Consider the following 18,680-nt stretch of genomic DNA (forward strand, 5'->3'; position numbering starts at 1 on the left):
CAGATCAAGCCTTGAAACTGATGGCCTTGCTGATGTGGTGGTGGTGAGCTCCCAGCTGATCCTGCAGTTTTGTGTCCTCCTCGTAGGGCAACACAGCGTCCATCAGCCTGCTGCCACCGAGCCAGGAGGTGGCGGGGTCCCTGCAGACAGGCGTAGTCACAGCACCAAGGGCAAGAGCCATGATAAGGGGGAAAATACCACGGGGAAAGATAAAAATAGTTACTAAAGCTGCAACCATCGACTGGTGTGGGCATGGTGCCACCCTGGTGGGAACCCCCACCACGTGCACCATCAGCAATCCCTGTGCCAGCACACAGCAGAGGTGCCAGCAGCTCCTGGAGGTAAATCCTTGGGGGGACCCAGGCAGACAGGGACAGTGACACGACCAAGACTTGAGCCTCCAGAGTGTGGTTCACATCACACAGGGATGGGTGCACGAAGAGAGGCGGGCATCCAGAGAGGCAAAGTTCACAGGCAGTAAATACTTTGATCTTTGATCCCCATAATAAGCTGGTGCTAGCCCAGGAGAAAGCCGGGAGCGGGGCAGGGCCGGCTCCGGGCCGGCACAAAGGAGGCTCTGTGGCCGGCAGATGCGCTCTGGCCGCGCTGTGCGCTGCACAGCCCCTGCATTCATGCCACGCTGCCACCGCCGCGGGGTCAGCGACATCTCCCCCCGGGCCTGGCACCCCGGGCCCGGCGGCACACGGCGCGTGTCTGACACGCTCCCCGCGCTGGCTCTCTGCCAGGGCTGAGCAACCCGGACCGAGCACGGCTGCTCGTCACCCGCTCAGAAAAACGCCCTTTGGGCTGCTAAGAGTTTACAGCAGCCGCCTGCCCAGCAATGCCCTGCCACAGCACCCGAGGGCCAGCACACACAGCTGCCTCTGGACAATCCACGCTGCTCCTACAGGAGCTGTCCTGTCCCCAGGCAGGGCTCAGGAGGCCAGGGCAGGCTGTACCTGCACGGGATCCCGCAGCAGCAGCAGAGCCCCGCGGGGTCCGGGCCGGACCGAGCCCCTCCAAGCGCTCCCGACACGCGGCGGCTCCTGCGGGGGTTTGCGGGTGCCCGAGGGGCTGCGGCCCTTCGGCCCAGCCGGGCCCGCCCCGCCCGGCTGCAGCGGACGCGGAGCTCTCCGGAGCTGCCCCTGCCTCTCAGCAGTGAACGATGCGACTTTGCACCCGCCGCAAACACTGCGAGCCCGGCGGCTCCAGGAGAAACAGCGAGCCGGGAGTCTGGAGCAGCCCCTGCATCCTGCAGAGCCCCCGGCCCTGGACTCAGCGGCTCCCCATGGGTTTGGGGAGGGCAGCAGGAATACACTGCACTTCATTTTCTTGGGTATAATCTCAAGACTTTCCTAAAATTACACTAAGACAGGTGAATCCCAGTGGAATCTGTACACACAGGAACTCTGGCAGAGTACCTGCTCCAAGTTAAATGCATTTATTGATCTTTTTGCAAGATCACAGCTCAGAAGACTGATTTAACAAACAAAACCCTCCTTCACAATGCTGGGCAACCACATCGACGCAGAAATCAGGAGACATTGGAACACAACATTTCTCTTACAGAACACAATTTATTTGGCATTTGGATGAAATGTTTCTCACAGCATCTTGAAAAAAAAAAAGAGAGATTAGTGCCAACCCCAAAGAAGTTAAAACAAAAACCAGTGTCACAGGGACTCAATTATTATAGTATCAAATTTAAATTCTACATGGTATTTCACAGAATATCAAAATCTTTTATACACTGCCACAGTTAAGTCCAGTCACAAACCAACTACACAGGAGAAGCCTGCAAGAGCAGCGCTGGCTAAAACGATTTTCCAGAGGAAGGTACAAAGCAGTGTCTCATTCTCTCACAGCCTCCCAGGCACCCTCAGCCCAACACAGGGATGGTGCAGCACAGCCACCTCTGCTGGCAGCAAGCCTGACCCAGTCAACACTCGAGGGGCACATCCTAGAAAATTAAAGCTATGTGGTACTGCAGCAGGCAGGCAATGCTGGCTGTTATTGGGGCAAGCGCATCTTCATCACTGAAAGCCTCTGCTCCAAGGAAACACCTATTTCACTCGGGACTGGGGAACAGAGAAACAAACGTGAACTTTGATTCACCTCCTCTACACTCAACTGCTCTCATTTTACGGTCCAGCTCCCAACTTGCAAGGGAAACTTAAAAGAAATTTTTGCATGTTACAAGTTCCTTAGCTAGGGGGAAAAATGACATTTCAGCAACTGAAAAAAGGAGATGCACATTATGGATTGTACGAGGCAACATGAAAACATCAGTGTTTTGCCACTGAGAAGTCACATCTGAAAGATAAAAACATCTTTAAGTACCAGCTTCAAATTCATTTAACATGAGATGGGAAAAGAACGGTAATAATTACTGGTCACAAAAAACATTTTCTTCCCAAGTACTGAAACAGACCATCACCCCATGGCACCTGTGGAGGCAGAGCACCCCTGACTGGAAGATTCAGCCTTCAGAAAAAAATGTCCACCTACTTCATTTTCCATCTAGATCAGTGTCCTGCTGTGCGTGGCTAAAGGAACGGTCTGAGGCCCAAACTAAACAGGACTGAACACTACAGACAAGCTCCTGCACACCTGAATGATGGTGCTGATCCTGCACAGCAGAACCCACTGCCCCTGTAACATTTGAACTCTGAACTCCCAGTGCAGAGCCAGAGGCGCTGTGGGACTGTGGAAGGGCATCACTGACAAACCAGAGCCTGGGGCTGCTCCCAGGGAGCAGCAGAGGCCTCAACTCGGCACCACAGCTCGGGGAAGCTGAGGAGCAGCTTTGTCTGAGGCCACAGTGGGACAAGACCAGCCCTGCACAGCACCAAGTGCTGGGACGTGACAGCAACTGTGGTGAAGGGCATCCCAAGGAAAACACACCCTGGGCTCACACAGGCTGCTGGAAACCATGTGGCAATGCCATCTCCCTGCTGGGGCTGCAGGGACACCCAGGATGCACCAGATGTTGAGAACATCCAGAGATGGGAATGGCAGTGGGGGGAAATCAATGCAGAAAGTAACTCCAAAGATCTCATCAACTGAATGGCAATCAAACCAGAGAGGTTTTCCTTGGGCAAGCACCAACTCTGCCACGAGCCCTTGGGACAAACTGCCCACCAGTCACCTTGCCAAGGGCAAGGAAGGTTTGCTGAGGAGTCCACTGCTGTCAAGACAACATAACTCTTCCCCAGTTGGTCCAGCAGTCTGAGTAGTTGGGACATTTTCTGCTACAAAGGCTCTTACTCCAAGAGAAAGTACTCAATGTGAAAAAGCTACATAAAAGGTGGGGAAATGACAATTTTATTGCCAAATTAGAAGCTCACTGAGAGGTAAATGAGCTGTATTTAGTGAGCTGCTCCATTCAAAGAATTTCCCTTGTTTACATTTAAGAGGAAGAAGGATAGGGGAAAACAAAGAAAATAGCAGTCTCCTGCCAATATACAAGTGGGAAAGGCTCAGAAGCAATGGGGAAAATATCACACTGAGGCTTCTACAAAGAAGCCTCCATTTGGAATAGCTACAACCAGGAGCCACAATGAAGTTGCCAGTTGTAACAGAGCTTATTTGCAAATAAAATTCACCACAGAACCAAAAGTAAAATACAAAAATATTAAACAGATTCCTGCAGTGTTAGGAGAAGTGTGAGGTAAGGTATCTGTTCACCTCAGCCACAAAATACAGCCTCAGAGACTGAACCAAGCCAAAAGGCTTTTTGTTATTGCGCTAGGATACTACAAAGAACAAATATTCCATCTGGCTTCAAAAGAAATTGGAATTTTTCTACTTTGCCCTGCTAACAAAGTATTTTTCAGGAACAGATTGCAGTAGCATAGACTTTGCATCCTATTTAAGTGTATACTATCACAGCCTGTTCTACAAGAGAGTGTAGCCAGCTCAAGAGAAGTATTAACCCTAGAGCCTAATTTCTATCTCAGTGCTTAGCTTCACCTAGCTGGACACAGCACAAAGGTTACTGTCTACAGTATGTATAGAGATATATATATATGTGTATATATATATATATCACCACCCAGAAACACACACACGCACACACGCATTCGTACCTATAAAACTAAAGAAAAATCAGTACATACAATGTATAAAACGTATGAATGTGCTCAAAAATGCACAAAACCCGCTTTATTTTCATACTTCAGAAATGCTCAATAATTTGTATGCATGGTTCTGACTACTGCTATCCATCCACTTCATTAGACCAGGACTTGGAACTCGGAGGAGGACTCGGTCAGAGATCCCACAGGGTGGAGAACTGCTCCTCTCGTTTCGTACCACTGCTGCTGGGGCCAGGCACAGCAGAGAGCAGGAAGGGGTGGTGGAGGAGCTCCAGGCAGGCAGAGAGGCTCCCTCCCACTCGTGTGCCAGCAGCTCCCCAGAACTGTGATTCACCCTCTCGGGTGGAGTCAGGGCTGTTTGCAGCGTCTGCGCGGCGAGACACCAGCTACGACCTCGGTAACAAAACTCACAGTTTTCTGTGCAAAACGAGTTGAACTGTCAAGACCAATCCCCAAGTACAGCATAAGCCTATAGGCAAGACAGGGAATAGAAAGTAGCAGCATATTCCATGGGGAAAGAGTCAGCTGCACTGGGAAACCACAAGAGTGGGTTAGGATTTGTCATACAAGTAGGATTTCTCATCATTACTAGAAAAATAGATCACATCCACACTCCTATGCAGTGCTTTCTTCCTGTCCCTCTAGGTTGTATACCCTTCATAAGGTAACAGGAGACCACTCACAAGAGGCATTCTTTACAAATTCCTTAAAATTCATCTCATTTGCTGACTGTTACAGTAAGTCAGGGAGAAGCAGAGGCAATGGGAGTATGGGAGAAAAGGGTAAACTATTTGTACACTGAAATCCAAACTTAAATTTAAAATTGCCTGTAAAGATTGTTTTGTACTCATTATCAAAACCAACAGTGCTTGACTTTGGGTATCGTGAGGGACTGAATGAATCTTTGCCATCTGTAAATTAACTTAGCTTAAAGAGTTTAATACGAGGGGGAAATTTAAGTTGACATATCAGACTGAAGCAAACTGCTTTATTGATTTAAGTACACTAACCTCATTATAACCCCTTGTGGGACCTGGATAAATGGCTTGGGGGGCACAGGGGAAATCTCTAGAACAGGGCTGGCTATTTACTGGACTGAGATAAGGAACAGGTGTCCAATTAGAATTAAACATCACCTATAGTACATGTTGATCACCATCTTTAAGTGGTATTTGTAGAACTGTAAAGAAGTGAAATGAAGGGGAGGGAACACACATGCTAAATATAGCATGCAATAAGAAAAGCAAGAACAGTGGTCTTGTATCCAGGCCATTTTGTGCAACCCTTCACTGTAAAGAAGTTAAACCAGAAAGAAAATACCTCAATCTTACTATGGGATTAGAACAAGCAGGGGCCTCATACAGTGAACTCAGGCTGCATCAAAGTTAATTGCTCCCCATCTCTGCCCTAAAGTACTTCCTAATACACGTGAGGGCTCTACCAAAGGGACATCACACAGACCCAGTTGTCTTCATGGGCCAGAAGTTTATCCAACAATATGAGGTTTTGCAGCTACCACAACAAGTAACTGTAATTGCAAATCCCAATTTCTCAGTACCCATTTGTCGCATATTCCATAGACCACTCCTGCTCCAGCTCCTCTGGTGTTCTGATCAAGGCACTGTGTTTTACACAGTGTAACATTTGATGGCATGTGTCCCACTCCATAGAACAGGCCCCCAGCCCCCTCCTCTGCAGCTCCATCTTCTCTTCTTGAACAGTGATTGTCCCCACCCTTCTCTTCCATTGTCTGTTTCCTGGGTCCAGTGGTATCCAGCCAAATCCAAGCAGCTTTTTTCTGACGTAGATTTTGATTCCTCTCAGGTTAGGAAAAAAAAAAAACAACCCAAACTACCCATACTTCTCACCTCCTCAGAAGTCAAAGGAATTCTCTGCTCTCCCTTCCATAGCCAATGCTAAAAAAGAGCAGTTGTACAATCCATATTTACAGGACAGATTGATTAGTGAATGAATAACGACAGCCAAAAAACGAGAGGCACGATCCTAATCTAGAACATAAAAGCAGTGTTTGAAAAACAAAGTGGAGATTCCTTCTGAAGTTCAAGCCTCGGATTAGTGTTTGTCTGTGCAAACAGATGCTAAAACTCTGAGCGTGCTGGGCGTTTCACTCCTTTATACAATGGTGTTGAGGGAACAGTGGCTGTGGCGGCTGCCTGTCAAAGTTTCTGCTGGGGTGTTTTCATTTACGGGTGTGTCAGGAGGGACAAGAAAGGTGCTGCTGTCAGCAGAGTCTTCCAGCTCCACTGGAGAAGGACCAACTGAGGGAGGAAGCGACCCCTCTGTCAGCTGTGGGGAGACATCACAGTTTCCTAGTGATGGAGGACTGCTTTGCACAGCCTGAGAAAGAACTCCATCTGCAAAGGACAGAAAACCAAACAGAATCAGAACGTGAGGTTTATCATTTCACGTTCCCAAACAGATTTATGATCCATATTTCTGGGAGCTCTGAGTTTTTCCTGGTTTTGAGCTAATGCACAACAACATGAGACTGCAAAAGAGGAAAATTGTGTAACAAAAATAAAACTTTGACATATAAATAAGATGCTTGCACTAATCAGGCTCACTTATCTTGTGAAATATGCTGCTAAAAAATCCCAAATTGGAATGATTTCTACAGTATATGAATATCACAGCTGCAAAACTGAAGAGCACTGGGTGAATCATTAGACAGTGGTATTTTTGGTCAATTTTTGGGGGGTGTGGGTGGGGGAAGAAGGGAGGAGAGAAGAGGCTGGATACATTTTATCCAGAATCTCTTGTACTTGACATTTGTTCTACTTCTTAATACCAAACTCTATCAAACGATCTTCAAGAGGCCAAAAATGGTAGCAGCATGGTAGAAAAAAGGTAACCAGCTAATCCATCCAAGAATAGGCTCAAAAATAGGTAAGGTTTAAGAGGTAAAGTGCTTACAGACTGGATTCCACTGCTAATTTAGGTGATTCAAGAACCTTTGAGAAAAAACAAGCTTAATGATACATTTTAACAAAAGACATTTCCATCACAGAAATTGCAGATTTTTTGATAAAATGCCTTTTCCTACCACAATTGCTAAAACACATGATTATGGCTTAAAAAAAATCCATCCTCTAGCCAAAATGAAAAAGTGGGAGAAAAGAGAAATGATTGCCTGCATACCTGGAGTGGAACAAAGGATGCTGTCTGGATTGACAGAAGCCTCATAAGGAGGAGGTGGGTCATCAGGATGTTGAATATCTGGGTACTTGTAAGCAGTATAGGGTGGAGGGGGATCGTGAAAATGAAATGCTCCACCTTCCCCATCGTCTGAAAGATGCAGTGGAGTAAGGCCAGTTCCAAAACCATCGGGACCGTAATCAAAACCAGGCATCCTGCGGCCCAAGTTGAAATGGTGCACTATTTCAAGAGAAGGAAAAGGAGTAAGTGACTTTATCTCATGCTGTCTTCTTCAGTTCAAGCCAGATCTCAACACTTTCTTCCACTTTTCACACTCCAGGAACTCAGGTCTCCTGAAGACCTAGAAAAGTCTACATAACCCATCCAAGTCAACTCGCTGCAAGTACACAATACCCAGGCCCACCTGCTCCCAGTCTGTTTGTCCTGCATTCCATCTAAATTTGACTCTAACCTCTTCAAACTACAGACTACTGTTCACACTGAAGATATTTCAGACTTGGAGCACATAGGAACAAAAATATTCTTCCATTATCCACTACAACAGTTCAAGTTTGAAGACCCCACCAAGACACAGGCACAGTCAAGCAAGACGATGACATTTCTCCCCTTTACATACCCCAGTGTGCCAATATCCAGCACAAGCAGGGAGCTGATACTCACAATTAGCTCCAATCAAGGACTCAATGCGCTCTCTCCGCCTCTGGCGCAGCCGGTGCACCATGAAGAGCAGCAGAGAGAGGATGAGGAAGGAGGAGATGCAGCTCACGATCAGGCGCATTCCACCGGCCATCGAGTCAAACAGGCTGTTGCCATCTGTTCATCAAACATATAAAAACAGCCTGTTATTTTTGTTCAAGATTCATTTTTCTTCATGTTTTTCTGTCAGTAACGGAGAGATAAACGTAGAGTGGAGATTCATTAGCCTGGTTTAACACTTCTCCGTATTTCAAATATATAAGAAAATCATGAATCATCAGGTGATTTATCTTTTTACTGCAAGAAGATCTGAAAGTTTCTAAGAATATCTTCCTTGGGAAAAGGGGAAAAACACTGAAGGCTTCAGGCCTCCAAAAATTGGAAATAAAGAAAGGTTTGTGGCATTTTGCACATCCCTCACATGGCTGATCATATTATACTAAAGAGGAAAAGGCTTGAGAACTGGCATATCTATACACTACGTAACTTCTGAACATCCTAACCATTCCATGTGCAATTAAAAAAATTTCTGAACATTGTCACTGTCACCCAGACGTGGCTATCTAAATTCCACATGTCACCAGTACACTGGTTAGCACCACTAAGTGATAGGAACATGGTAATCATCATTCAGGAACTGAAGAGATTAAGGTGAATGGGAATTGAACCTTTTCCTACAGTCATACCAAAAGCATGTGGCAGAACAAGAAACAGACCCAGGAGCTCAGAACTTGGAGAGCCCTGTCCCATTGTTAACCAGACCCACACAGGGAAGGCTCTTGTGAACAAATTACCACTGCACTCCCAGCACCAGGCACACATTTATTTCTCACAATTCAACTAATCCCACTTGGTTATGCCTAAGCAGCACACACACACACACAGAGGTACTCTACACAAACTAAAATGACCTAAAAGTGAAGTACTGTGTTCCTTGCACTAACTTCCCATTAAAGAGTTCTGAATGAGAAACACACCCAGGTTAGGGGTGGGTAAGAAACAGATGAGGTGGCCTCACAATGTGGTCACCAGCAGGGATGGTCCCTCTTCCCAGTCACTGCAGGGCCACTTCCCAGGGGAACCAGCCAGATCCAGGCCACCTCTCCCTTCCACACCCACTCGAGTAGCAAGAGCTCCATCCATACTTTTCCTTTCACTAACAATAACTGAAGTATCATCAAAGATTCCTTATAAAAGAAGGCTAAAAGTCTCACAAAAATTTTAAGTATTAGTTTGCTACACATGCTAGTAACAGAAAAATCCACCTAATTTGAATCATTCCAGCACATGGCTAACAGGCTGGCATTTATTATGTAACGCCTTCTTGGCAAGAAGAAACTCATTTAATAGTGCACTACACATACAGCTTGAACATTACACCCTCTCAGATCTGGCTGTGCAGCACAAAAGCCTGGGTGCTGTCAAACCCTTTAGCAACCACCACTGACAGAGCTTCAGCTGCTGCAGTCACACACGTCCCAGCCAGCAGAGCCTCCTGAGCAGCACAGAGCTGCCCCTGCTCCTCCTCCACCTTAGGGCCACGCCGCCTCCACGCTCACTGCAGAGTATTCAAGGCTGTCAGTAACACTGAAGTGCCTTTAGTAAAATACACACATAGGTGCAGAGGCCCAGGGAAGATGACCTTAGTTGTGGGATGGATTCTGGTGGTGCATTTTCCCTCTGTAGGCTGTGCTATGATCTGAGAAATGCTCATTAGACCTCAGCCTTGATGAGCTGCACTTGGACTAAGCCCTCTTGAGCTTATCAGAAACACTGTCTGTTCCCAGGAACTACCAGGTGTCTAAAGAACATCTGTTTTTTAATGGACAGCCTTGGAAACTTATTTTTCTTGCCTGGATAACAATCCACTTGGAGTGATATTTTTGTTATTACACCCTCAAAGTTACTGACTCAAACTGTAGCCAGATGGAAAATTACCACAACTGGAGCCCATTCTCTTGAGACCCTATAAACAGGAGCCCAAAGTGGGATCCTTTTGATCTCTCAATTCCCAGATAAGGGGTTCATGTGTATGTCTCAAACACCAACACTCAGGTTGCTGTGGAGCCAGCCAAGGACTGTTAGTAATAACAGATGAGAATTGTTGTTAATAACTAAGGACTATTGGTGTTAACATGCCATGAGAAAGAGCAAGATTTGTGTGGAGAAGGGGAGCCAGGTGGAGATAGGACAGCACTTTTCTGTGAGAAAGAACATCACAGTACAGTGCAGGTGCAAGAATGTGTGGCAGGAAGTGGGCAGGCACTCTAGGGTGGGATTGAGATCAAAAACACCTGAAGCTCACATAAATACAAAACATATTTCAGAAAACTTGTTTTCACCCTCAGTAGTGCCTTGTAACTGCACCAGTTCAGTCACTAGAAAAGCTTCAGCACATCAGTTCTTTCCCAGTATTTTATTTCTCCTACTACCTTTTCACAGTTGCAGGTCTGTCTAAACAAGAGCCACAACAGAAAAATTATTTTCTACCTCAACATGGAGCAGCAACAGACAGACTACCTTGGTTTCAAAATATTCTTCTCCTATTTATCTTTGGCTAAATGAGAAGCATCTTTTAAGTGAGTATAGCTGTGATTGCTCAGCTTACTCCTACCACTGAAAAATCCCCCTACTACCAAGTCCTTGAGTAATATTTGTTACCACTTGCAATCATTGCTCACCCACTCACGCTGCAAGAGCTGATTACCTGCCAACCCAACAGCAGGATTTATTTTCCCCAGGTCTCTCCTTGGGTGATTAACTTACTTACTGTTCATTAGTAAACTGTTTTCTTTCCTTTGCAACAGAGCTTAGGGAAGATACATGAAAGAATTGGACAAAGATAAATACATGCTGATTAAAGAAAGTAATTCATTAATTTTTGTCATCTGAAATAGTCATTTATAACCACCCAGAAGGAAAACTGAAATGTTTAATTTAAAATTTTCAGTGTTTATCACTAGCTGAAGTAACTTCATGATGAAAGAAGTTGGATGACTGCTTGATGAATCCTCTCTACAAAACTAAGTTACTAAAAAATCCACCAGAACACTTCAAGCAAGAGTATAATGAAAGTCTCATTTAGCATCAATACAGAAAAAGAGCTTAAGGATGAGAAAAGATGTGGTAAAATAACTATTTCATGAATACTGATTTGAAGAGTGTAAGACCCACAGCAATAAGCAAGGATTAAAGAACATGACACAAGGTTATCCCAGGTCATCTTATCCTGTCTGCTGGATGATGCTTTGCTGACACTGTTCCTGCAGATAAAAAAAGTGAAGCCTAAGTCTTAACTCAGCTGATAAGAGTGGGAGGAAGACTCCTGCTTCTTCCCCACTCTTTCACTGCAGACCTGCCACACTAGCTGCAAACATCTGTTAAACTTAACCCTCAGAACAAATGAGACACAAGGAGAGACAGTGGCCTTTAATGATTAATCTCTCCTAGTTAGGACCAGTTAAGACTGCAAATTTGGAAGCCAGTAAGCATCCCTTTATTTGTAACAGATTGAAATAGAAGCCTCTGATGGAAGAGTTGACTTTCTGTGTTTTCCACAGGACTTCAGAAAAATAGTTTCTTCATGCACTCAGGTAAGATTAGGTTCTTTTAAAATACCAAACAACCCAATATCACAGAATGGCTGAGGTTAAAGGGAACATCCTGAGATCATCTAGTCCAACCCCTGCTCAAGCAGCACCAGCTACAGCAGCTTGTGCAGGACAGAGTCCAATCAGGCACTGAGTATCTGCACAGAAGGCAAATCCACAACCTGCTCCAGTGTCTGACCACTCTCACAGTAAACTCCAACCAAGCTACATTTCTTTTCTGTACAGAAAAATAACCTCCCCAAAATGTGCACCCCAAAATAGTGACCAACAAACAGTTCAAAGGCAACTTCATTGACTTAATCAATCCAAAACAAAAACCTACACTGATGTCAAATCCAATAGTCAAGGCTGTAGGTCCTGATTATTATTGAAACTATAAAATTTTAAAACTCTGCTTCCCACATAATCCCTGCATGAAAACTTCCATACACATAAATATGTTCATGACCAGAAAAAGATGCTTAATTAGTGCTCAAGAGAAAAGTGTTTTGTTTTCATGACAACTAAACATGACAAAGGAAATGTACCAGATGCTCTACTAAAAACCCACAGTACTGTCCCTCTCCAAACTGAAAATAAACTATTGCTTCTCCTTTCTAGATAGCATCAGGGATAATTAATTTTTACCAGCCACAGTCTGAAATGTTTCCTATGATTTGAGACCCTTCTCCATGGGGTGGTTGAACCCAGCAACGTAGAGGCACTGCAAGGATGTGTTGTTTCAAACAAAGATAACCACGCTGAACACTCAACTAATTTTTACTGAGAAAACTGCAGCAGCAGAGTCTCACCTGGGTCTAAGCAGGTAAATTTGCAGCACTCCTTGGGGTCCTTGCGGTACTGCTGGCAGCCCTGGGGCCGCTCGCACAGGGCAGCCACGCACATCTCGGGCTCACCGTTGTGGCACGTGCAGCTCAGGCAGGGATCGTTCCCTTTGGGAGTGAAGTAGTAGCCTTCATCCACAATGTTGTCTTTGATGTCAACACAAGTCTGGCCTGGAACAGACAGGCACATCAATATATCCATGGAATCCAGCTTTATTTGTTAAGTGATTTGTAAACATAAGGCTATGTTAAAATCCAGGCCTTCACAATAAGGAACTTTGAAAAGGGATCTCCAAGGAGTAGGAAGGATAATGGATGGTCTCCAGGGACACAGACCATTTTCAGCTCACTGACAAGGTGAGTTTCAGGTATTTGATGGAACTGACACACTTCCAAGCATCCTCTCCAAGACAGAGGAAAGCAAGTGGTCTGAGAAGCTGAACCTTCACTGCCAAAGCCTGCTGCAGCTTCCTTCCTCTCTCCTGGTATTAGGAAAAGCTGGATCTTTTCTAGACCAAATTTGAAGGCCTTGTCAAAGGCCAGGACTTAAAAAGGGAGCCAGGCAATAGTACTTCCACTGTCCTAGCAGCATCCTGACCCCTGCCCAGCAGGGGAAGCTTGGCTGCCTTTTGCCCACTGACCTAAAGGCAGGTGCCAAACCCAGAGAGAAAGTGCTGGGAGCTGGAATGACTGCTCAGGGAGGATGGCCTGCTCCCTGCCCTTTGCACTGGTCAGCTGCTGGGGTCCACAGGGAAGGAAACACTGGCAGACACCTGAGGAGGTCTCCAGCTCAATCTCTGATCAAAGCAGGGTCAGCCATGACCCAATGGGTTGCTCAGAGTTTTATCTAATCTGATCATAAAAACCTCTGAGGACAGAGGCTGCACAACTTCCCTGGCAGTCAGCTGCACCCTGTATAACCCTCAAGTTAAACAACTTTTCTCCTTGCAAAGAAGCACCACTTAGATTAGGTAATGTCTAAGATTACCTGATAATACTGCAAATACCTCTGTTGGTATCAAGGCTTTTGGAGTACAGGAATGCAAGATACAGAACAAGAGCTTTTTTTTTTTCCCACTTTTAAGTCAGTGAGCTCACTTGTCTTTCCCTTCTAGGTCTAATAATTAGCTGGAAAGAATTTAGTAGAATTTGCTATACTCTAAAATAAGTGTTTCCTCATTTTAATGTGAAATTAATAATTTAAGAGCAATGTTTACTAACACGGTGTTCTGGAAAAAAAAAATCAGAAAACTTTTTTTCCCCAAGTTTATTTTGCTGTCTAATGATTTTTTAGTAAAACTCTGTACTGTGTGGCAGCCACACATTATGATGCTCTTATTTATTAAAATCAAGCAGAAATATAACTCCACCTTTTTTTTTTTCCCCAATTCACTGTGCAAAAATTAGAAAGGGTAACGAAACAATTTCCAACTACTCATTAATGCATATTTAAACACACAACACAGTTAAGACTTACTCCTTTTGCAGAGGAATGAAGATTTCTCATAGCAGTTTTCAGCATACCAGCTGTGCAAACCGTGGTGCCGCAGGGTAGGAGAACGGAAGCAATGGAGCTGGGCACAAAGAACATTTTCCTTTTCAGACATATCCGTATCAACCTCAGGAACAGGGGGTAAAAACACTTCTGAAGAGCCTGGAACAAGATTCATTGGCATTATCAGCCTGGGGGTATGTAAAGCTTTAAGAGCTCTGTACCATCACTCATTTCATGCACACCAACTCCAACAGAAGGAGTCCTCCAGCAGCAGCTCCCATCAGCAGCACTGCTCTGGGAAGGCAAACAGCTGGGAGGGAAGGGCTGACTCACACAGAAAAGAAGCTGCTGTTTTCAAAGTACTGGGTAATTCTGTCACTCTGAAGCAGAAGTGATACTCCAACATCTCCACAAGTGCTGCTTCACAGAGTCCCAAGGGGTTTGACAATAGTTATACACCTCCTCAAACCACGCTGAGCTTGGTCACGGCTCTACCAGTGGAGCAAGAACCCACACAGCAATCTTGTGCCTGGCACTCCATGCACCCACCAGTGCTTCCAAAGATGTGCATCCACCCGTGCAGCCCTCGCAGAGCCACTCCATGTTTGAGGGGATGCATTAGGGCATCCATTGTTTGGTCCTTTCAATCATGAAACAGCATCCTGATGGGCTCCAAAGAGTGCAAAAGGTGTTGAGGGCATTTTCTGGAAGGCTTATGTACCACATGTCACAACAATAAATTAAAACTTTCAAGCTGTAGAGCCATAAATCACTTTTCAGAGTCTGTGTCAATACAAGCCTAAGAAAAGTTTTTCACAAACTACTGGATGTTACTATGTACTTTACTTTGTAGGGACATCTCTTTGTTAAATATAAAGCTTGAAAACAGATTATGTTATTGAGAAGGTTTAAATTCATATAATGCATCAAATTAAGTAAAACTAATGATAAAGTTATGATGATTTTTCTGTAATTCATGCCTCCCTGTTGTGACCACTTTGTCAGCAGATGGCAGTGCAGTCAGCTTTCCAAAGAGCAAAGAAAGGTCCTTTTAAGGAGAATCTTTGTATTCTTGTGTCAAAGGAAGTATTTTTCAAGACCCAACTGTTTGAAAATTCTGATCATAACTATGTGTCTGTACCTAAAGGAAATTTTTCCTTGCAGATTTTCCATGGATACTGAAAAGTATGCATGAGAAAAAACCTATTCAGATTAGTTTTCAAATGCTACACTGGAATTCACAGTGCTGATGCTTAAAAAACAACACCTTTGTTATAAATTTTCCATTACCTAAATCAGTACAGGAATTAAACAGGCAACTGTACACATAAGAGTTTGTATTATGACTTTAATCTCTCAACTGAATCAGCTAATAAAAAAAGGTGTAGAAAGATAGCTTTGCCTTTTCAGCAGAGGGAGCTGCTTGTTTTGCAATTGAAAGGGTTTAGCCAGTGACGCCCATCAAATTAATGTTCAGTTTTTCATATAAAATGAGATCTATTTCTGGGATTACAAATTCTGACAGGGTTTAAGTAAACTACCTGAAATACTTTAAAAGGGAAAAAAATCTGTGTAAATTCTGCAAAATTCAAGTGTGTTGTTTTAGTATACAAAATTTTAACAATTTTTAAAAGCTAAAATCTCCAAACATCCTACACTAGTCTGCAAATACTAGAACCAGGAATCAGCAGTTCATCTAAACATTCACCACAAAGAATGAGAAATTACAGAGTCGTTTCCTTTCTCTCATTTAATCAAGGGGAAAGTCCAAATAAACACTTGTTCTTTCCATGCCAGCGTGAAAACCCATAAAACTTCTTAAACTTTAAAATAAGAGGTGTGTTGAGCATTAAACTCTTCCACTTCTACCCTGTGAAGCAAAGCAGTTCACCTACACTATTTCAGCACTACCAGTGAAAGAAGTCATGTTGTTTTTTCAGATCATATTCATGCTTTAACACAGTTTCCACAGGCACAGAACCAAGCAGTAATTTGAGACACCCACCTTTATAAGCTACTTCCCAGTGACCTTCCAGAGAGTGATTTCGTTTGGTGATCACATACTGATATCCCACCCAGAACCTGCAACACAAATCAAGTCACATTCTAAACATACAGGCCAAAACCACAGTAACAAATTAAATTACACAGGAGTTTCTAATGTCCTCAGATGTAAAAGCAATGTTTTCAAAATATTCTGAAGACTTTTACCTTCATCTGTCTGACCCATACATTGGTAATGTACAGAGACTGCAGGTGAGGAACAGAGGAAAATACTTGATAAAATACTTAGTAGTTTTCTAGGTTTACAAATTATAACTAACTGTGTCCTTTATTTCTACTCATAAGCAGCACCTTATTCTGTTGTCATGGCAGCACTTCAGTATCCCAAACCCAAAAATCACACAGCAGCATTCAGAAGTCAAGTATTTCTGAACATAAACAACTTAGGTCAGACTGCTCTGGATTAAACCATTCAACTCTCCAGAGACAGAGACACACCATTGCTCAGCCACTCCTGGTGATCTGTCACGGCAGCCCATGAGTGACAAAAAACCCATAGGCAGAAGGAGGAGGACTTGTTTGTTGTGAACTAACAGAATGAAATATCTAAAACCACTCAAACACAGTAGCTGCAACTCAAAATGCCTTTTTACTTCAGTCCTATCTCAAAGTTGCTCTTTGTTAGAGCTACTGGTATTTCATGGAAATCAAACTCTTGTTGAAAAATTTAAGTAATTATTTCTATACACGGCACTGCAGCAGCAGTCATTGTTAAATCCACCTTCCCTGATGCAGTTCAAGAATACCTGTACCTTGCTAAGACAACCTGAAGATAAGAAGACCCTGCTGATAAGAAGTCTCTAGTGAATTGAATTATCTGTTAATATTAATTAAAACATAAACTGCAGATGGGGCACTGCCAAACAGCCACGTTCATACTGGCTCATTCACCTGACGTAAATTTTACCATTTGATTTTCTACACAAACTGGAAACTATTCTCTGTAACATGAGATCTTTGTCCTTTTCTCCCTACTCACCTACGCTGGTCCTTCCTTACAAAAGCTTTTTCTTCCAAGTCCCACTCCTGTGCCAGGATGAAGGTGAGCTCTTGGTCTGCAGTGAAGGTGGCGAGGGACCCGTTCACCCGCTGACATGTCTGCACAGCATCCCAGTAGTTCTCCCCATTTAAATACACCCTGTAACAGCTGGCTGTGCCCTCATAGTGGTGCCATCCTGTTGGGCACTTTCCTAGGAAACATGAAGAATAGAAGGGAAACCGTTCCCCCCAAATTAGGACCTTTAATATAATGCACCTTAATCAATTATCACTGGGACACGTATACACAACAGTGTGTACACTTCACCTCCACAGGAGGAGTTGCACACATTACAGATCCCTGAAGACTTTACTACAGTTTCTGATAAATGTTGATTTTTTTTCACATGTTTTTAAAAAGATTAAGCCCCTAGTAAAGTCCCATCACATTGTCACAGCCTTTAAAATCTTTAGAACTGACCATCTACTGTGGAAGACATTTCCCTGCACATCTTTATAAAACCAATAAATTTGATCAATCCAAGCAAAAACAAGCAGCTCAAAAACCCCAGAGGTGGCCAATTTAATGAAGTGTTTCTCTTAGGTGATTAGCAATACATTCAACTTGCTTTGAAGTTTTTAACCTACTCTTACATTCTCAAAAGTACTCCTATAATCCTGTCTGCCCCAAGACTCAATCACTGAAGACAACAGAAGTTCTGGGGAAATTCTTGGTTGCTTTGGAAAAACCACCACTGTAAAGCAGACCTTTAGGAAGTAAGAAGGTGATGTTGTGAACTGCTGTCTCTGCTTTCTCTCCATTAACTCAACTGAGGGAACCTCAAACAAAAGCCTTGAGGCTTTTCTGGACAAAACAGGCCCACGGGCTTTTGACCAACATTCTTGGAGGTGGTGGGTGACTAATAGAGAGAATCACAGGACAGGGAGATGACATTTAAACCTGCATTTGTACTATTAATTTTTAATTGCCTAAGAAAATTAAAATTCAGAAACTGTTTTCTGTTCATTGCAATTCCCAGGTCTGCTCTCAAGCCTCTAATCTGTTTTGTTTCTTTTGAGTTTTTTTATCCTTTTTTATTCTGTTACAACTCTGCAATGAGTTGTAACAGAAAATTGCAACTCTGGTTTCACAAAGAGAGGATTAATAGGGACATGGCATTCTTTGCATGCACTGGTCTGCTACATAAACCATGCAGGATGTATATAAAAGAAACACACAAACACCTGAAATAGCATTGCACATCAAAGTTTGCCCAAAAAGCTATGAAAGAGAAAATGCTATTACTTTTTAATTTAAAAATAGCCTAGATTTGCCAATTAATGAGCAGAGAGATGGCCCAGATTTCCCAGTCTGCAACTTACTGCTGAAGCGGACGGGCTGTGCCATGTTGACGGCGTGGAAGCGGGTGGTGTCCCCTGCTCTCCCCCAGCCGTGCCTCGAGTCCACATTCTCCTTCCCATGGTAGGCTCGCTGGTCCCCTGTCAAGCCTGGGGACCAGGAGGAACAGTTAGTGAAAGATGCAAGCAAAAGCAGATTTTGTTTTATTAAACTTTGTCTGGGTTTTAATTCAAGACATGTGTGATACCTGACTCAGGTAAGCAAAGATGGCAGGTGCTGCAGTAACAGCTTGGCCATTTTACTCAGCAGGTAACTGAAATACCTTCAACTGAAAAGAACCAACAAGCCATTACATGAGTCCTGCAGGGTAAACAAAAT

The 18,680-nt window shown here is 43.9% G+C and overlaps 1 protein-coding gene across 3 annotated transcripts in view; it reads right to left on the bottom strand.

Annotated features, from left to right (window-relative positions):
• Positions 1-4,124: 4,124 nt before the first annotated feature.
• The window catches only part of DGCR2 (DiGeorge syndrome critical region gene 2), a 42,266-nt gene continuing 27,710 nt past the window's right edge, over positions 4,125-18,680 (bottom strand). The window contains exons 3-10 of one of the 3 annotated variants that reach the window (XM_064393157.1): positions 18,324-18,451; positions 16,944-17,161; positions 15,906-15,982; positions 13,883-14,059; positions 12,373-12,576; positions 7,935-8,087; positions 7,257-7,493; positions 4,125-6,472 (exon numbers count right to left, since the gene is read on the bottom strand). In XM_064393157.1, the coding sequence (XP_064249227.1) occupies positions 6,231-6,472; positions 7,257-7,493; positions 7,935-8,087; positions 12,373-12,576; positions 13,883-14,059; positions 15,906-15,982; positions 16,944-17,161; positions 18,324-18,451 (1,436 nt within the window). In that variant the 3' untranslated portion in view covers positions 4,125-6,230. Of the gene's footprint in view, positions 6,473-7,256; positions 7,625-7,934; positions 8,088-12,372; positions 12,577-13,882; positions 14,060-15,905; positions 15,983-16,943; positions 17,162-18,323; positions 18,452-18,680 lie in introns of those variants that run through there. The other 2 variants (XM_064393158.1, XM_064393159.1) reach the window with 2 other exon arrangements.

The sequence above is a fragment of the Passer domesticus genome, chromosome 17, assembly GCF_036417665.1.
Source record: "Passer domesticus isolate bPasDom1 chromosome 17, bPasDom1.hap1, whole genome shotgun sequence".
NCBI lineage: Eukaryota > Metazoa > Chordata > Aves > Passeriformes > Passeridae > Passer > Passer domesticus.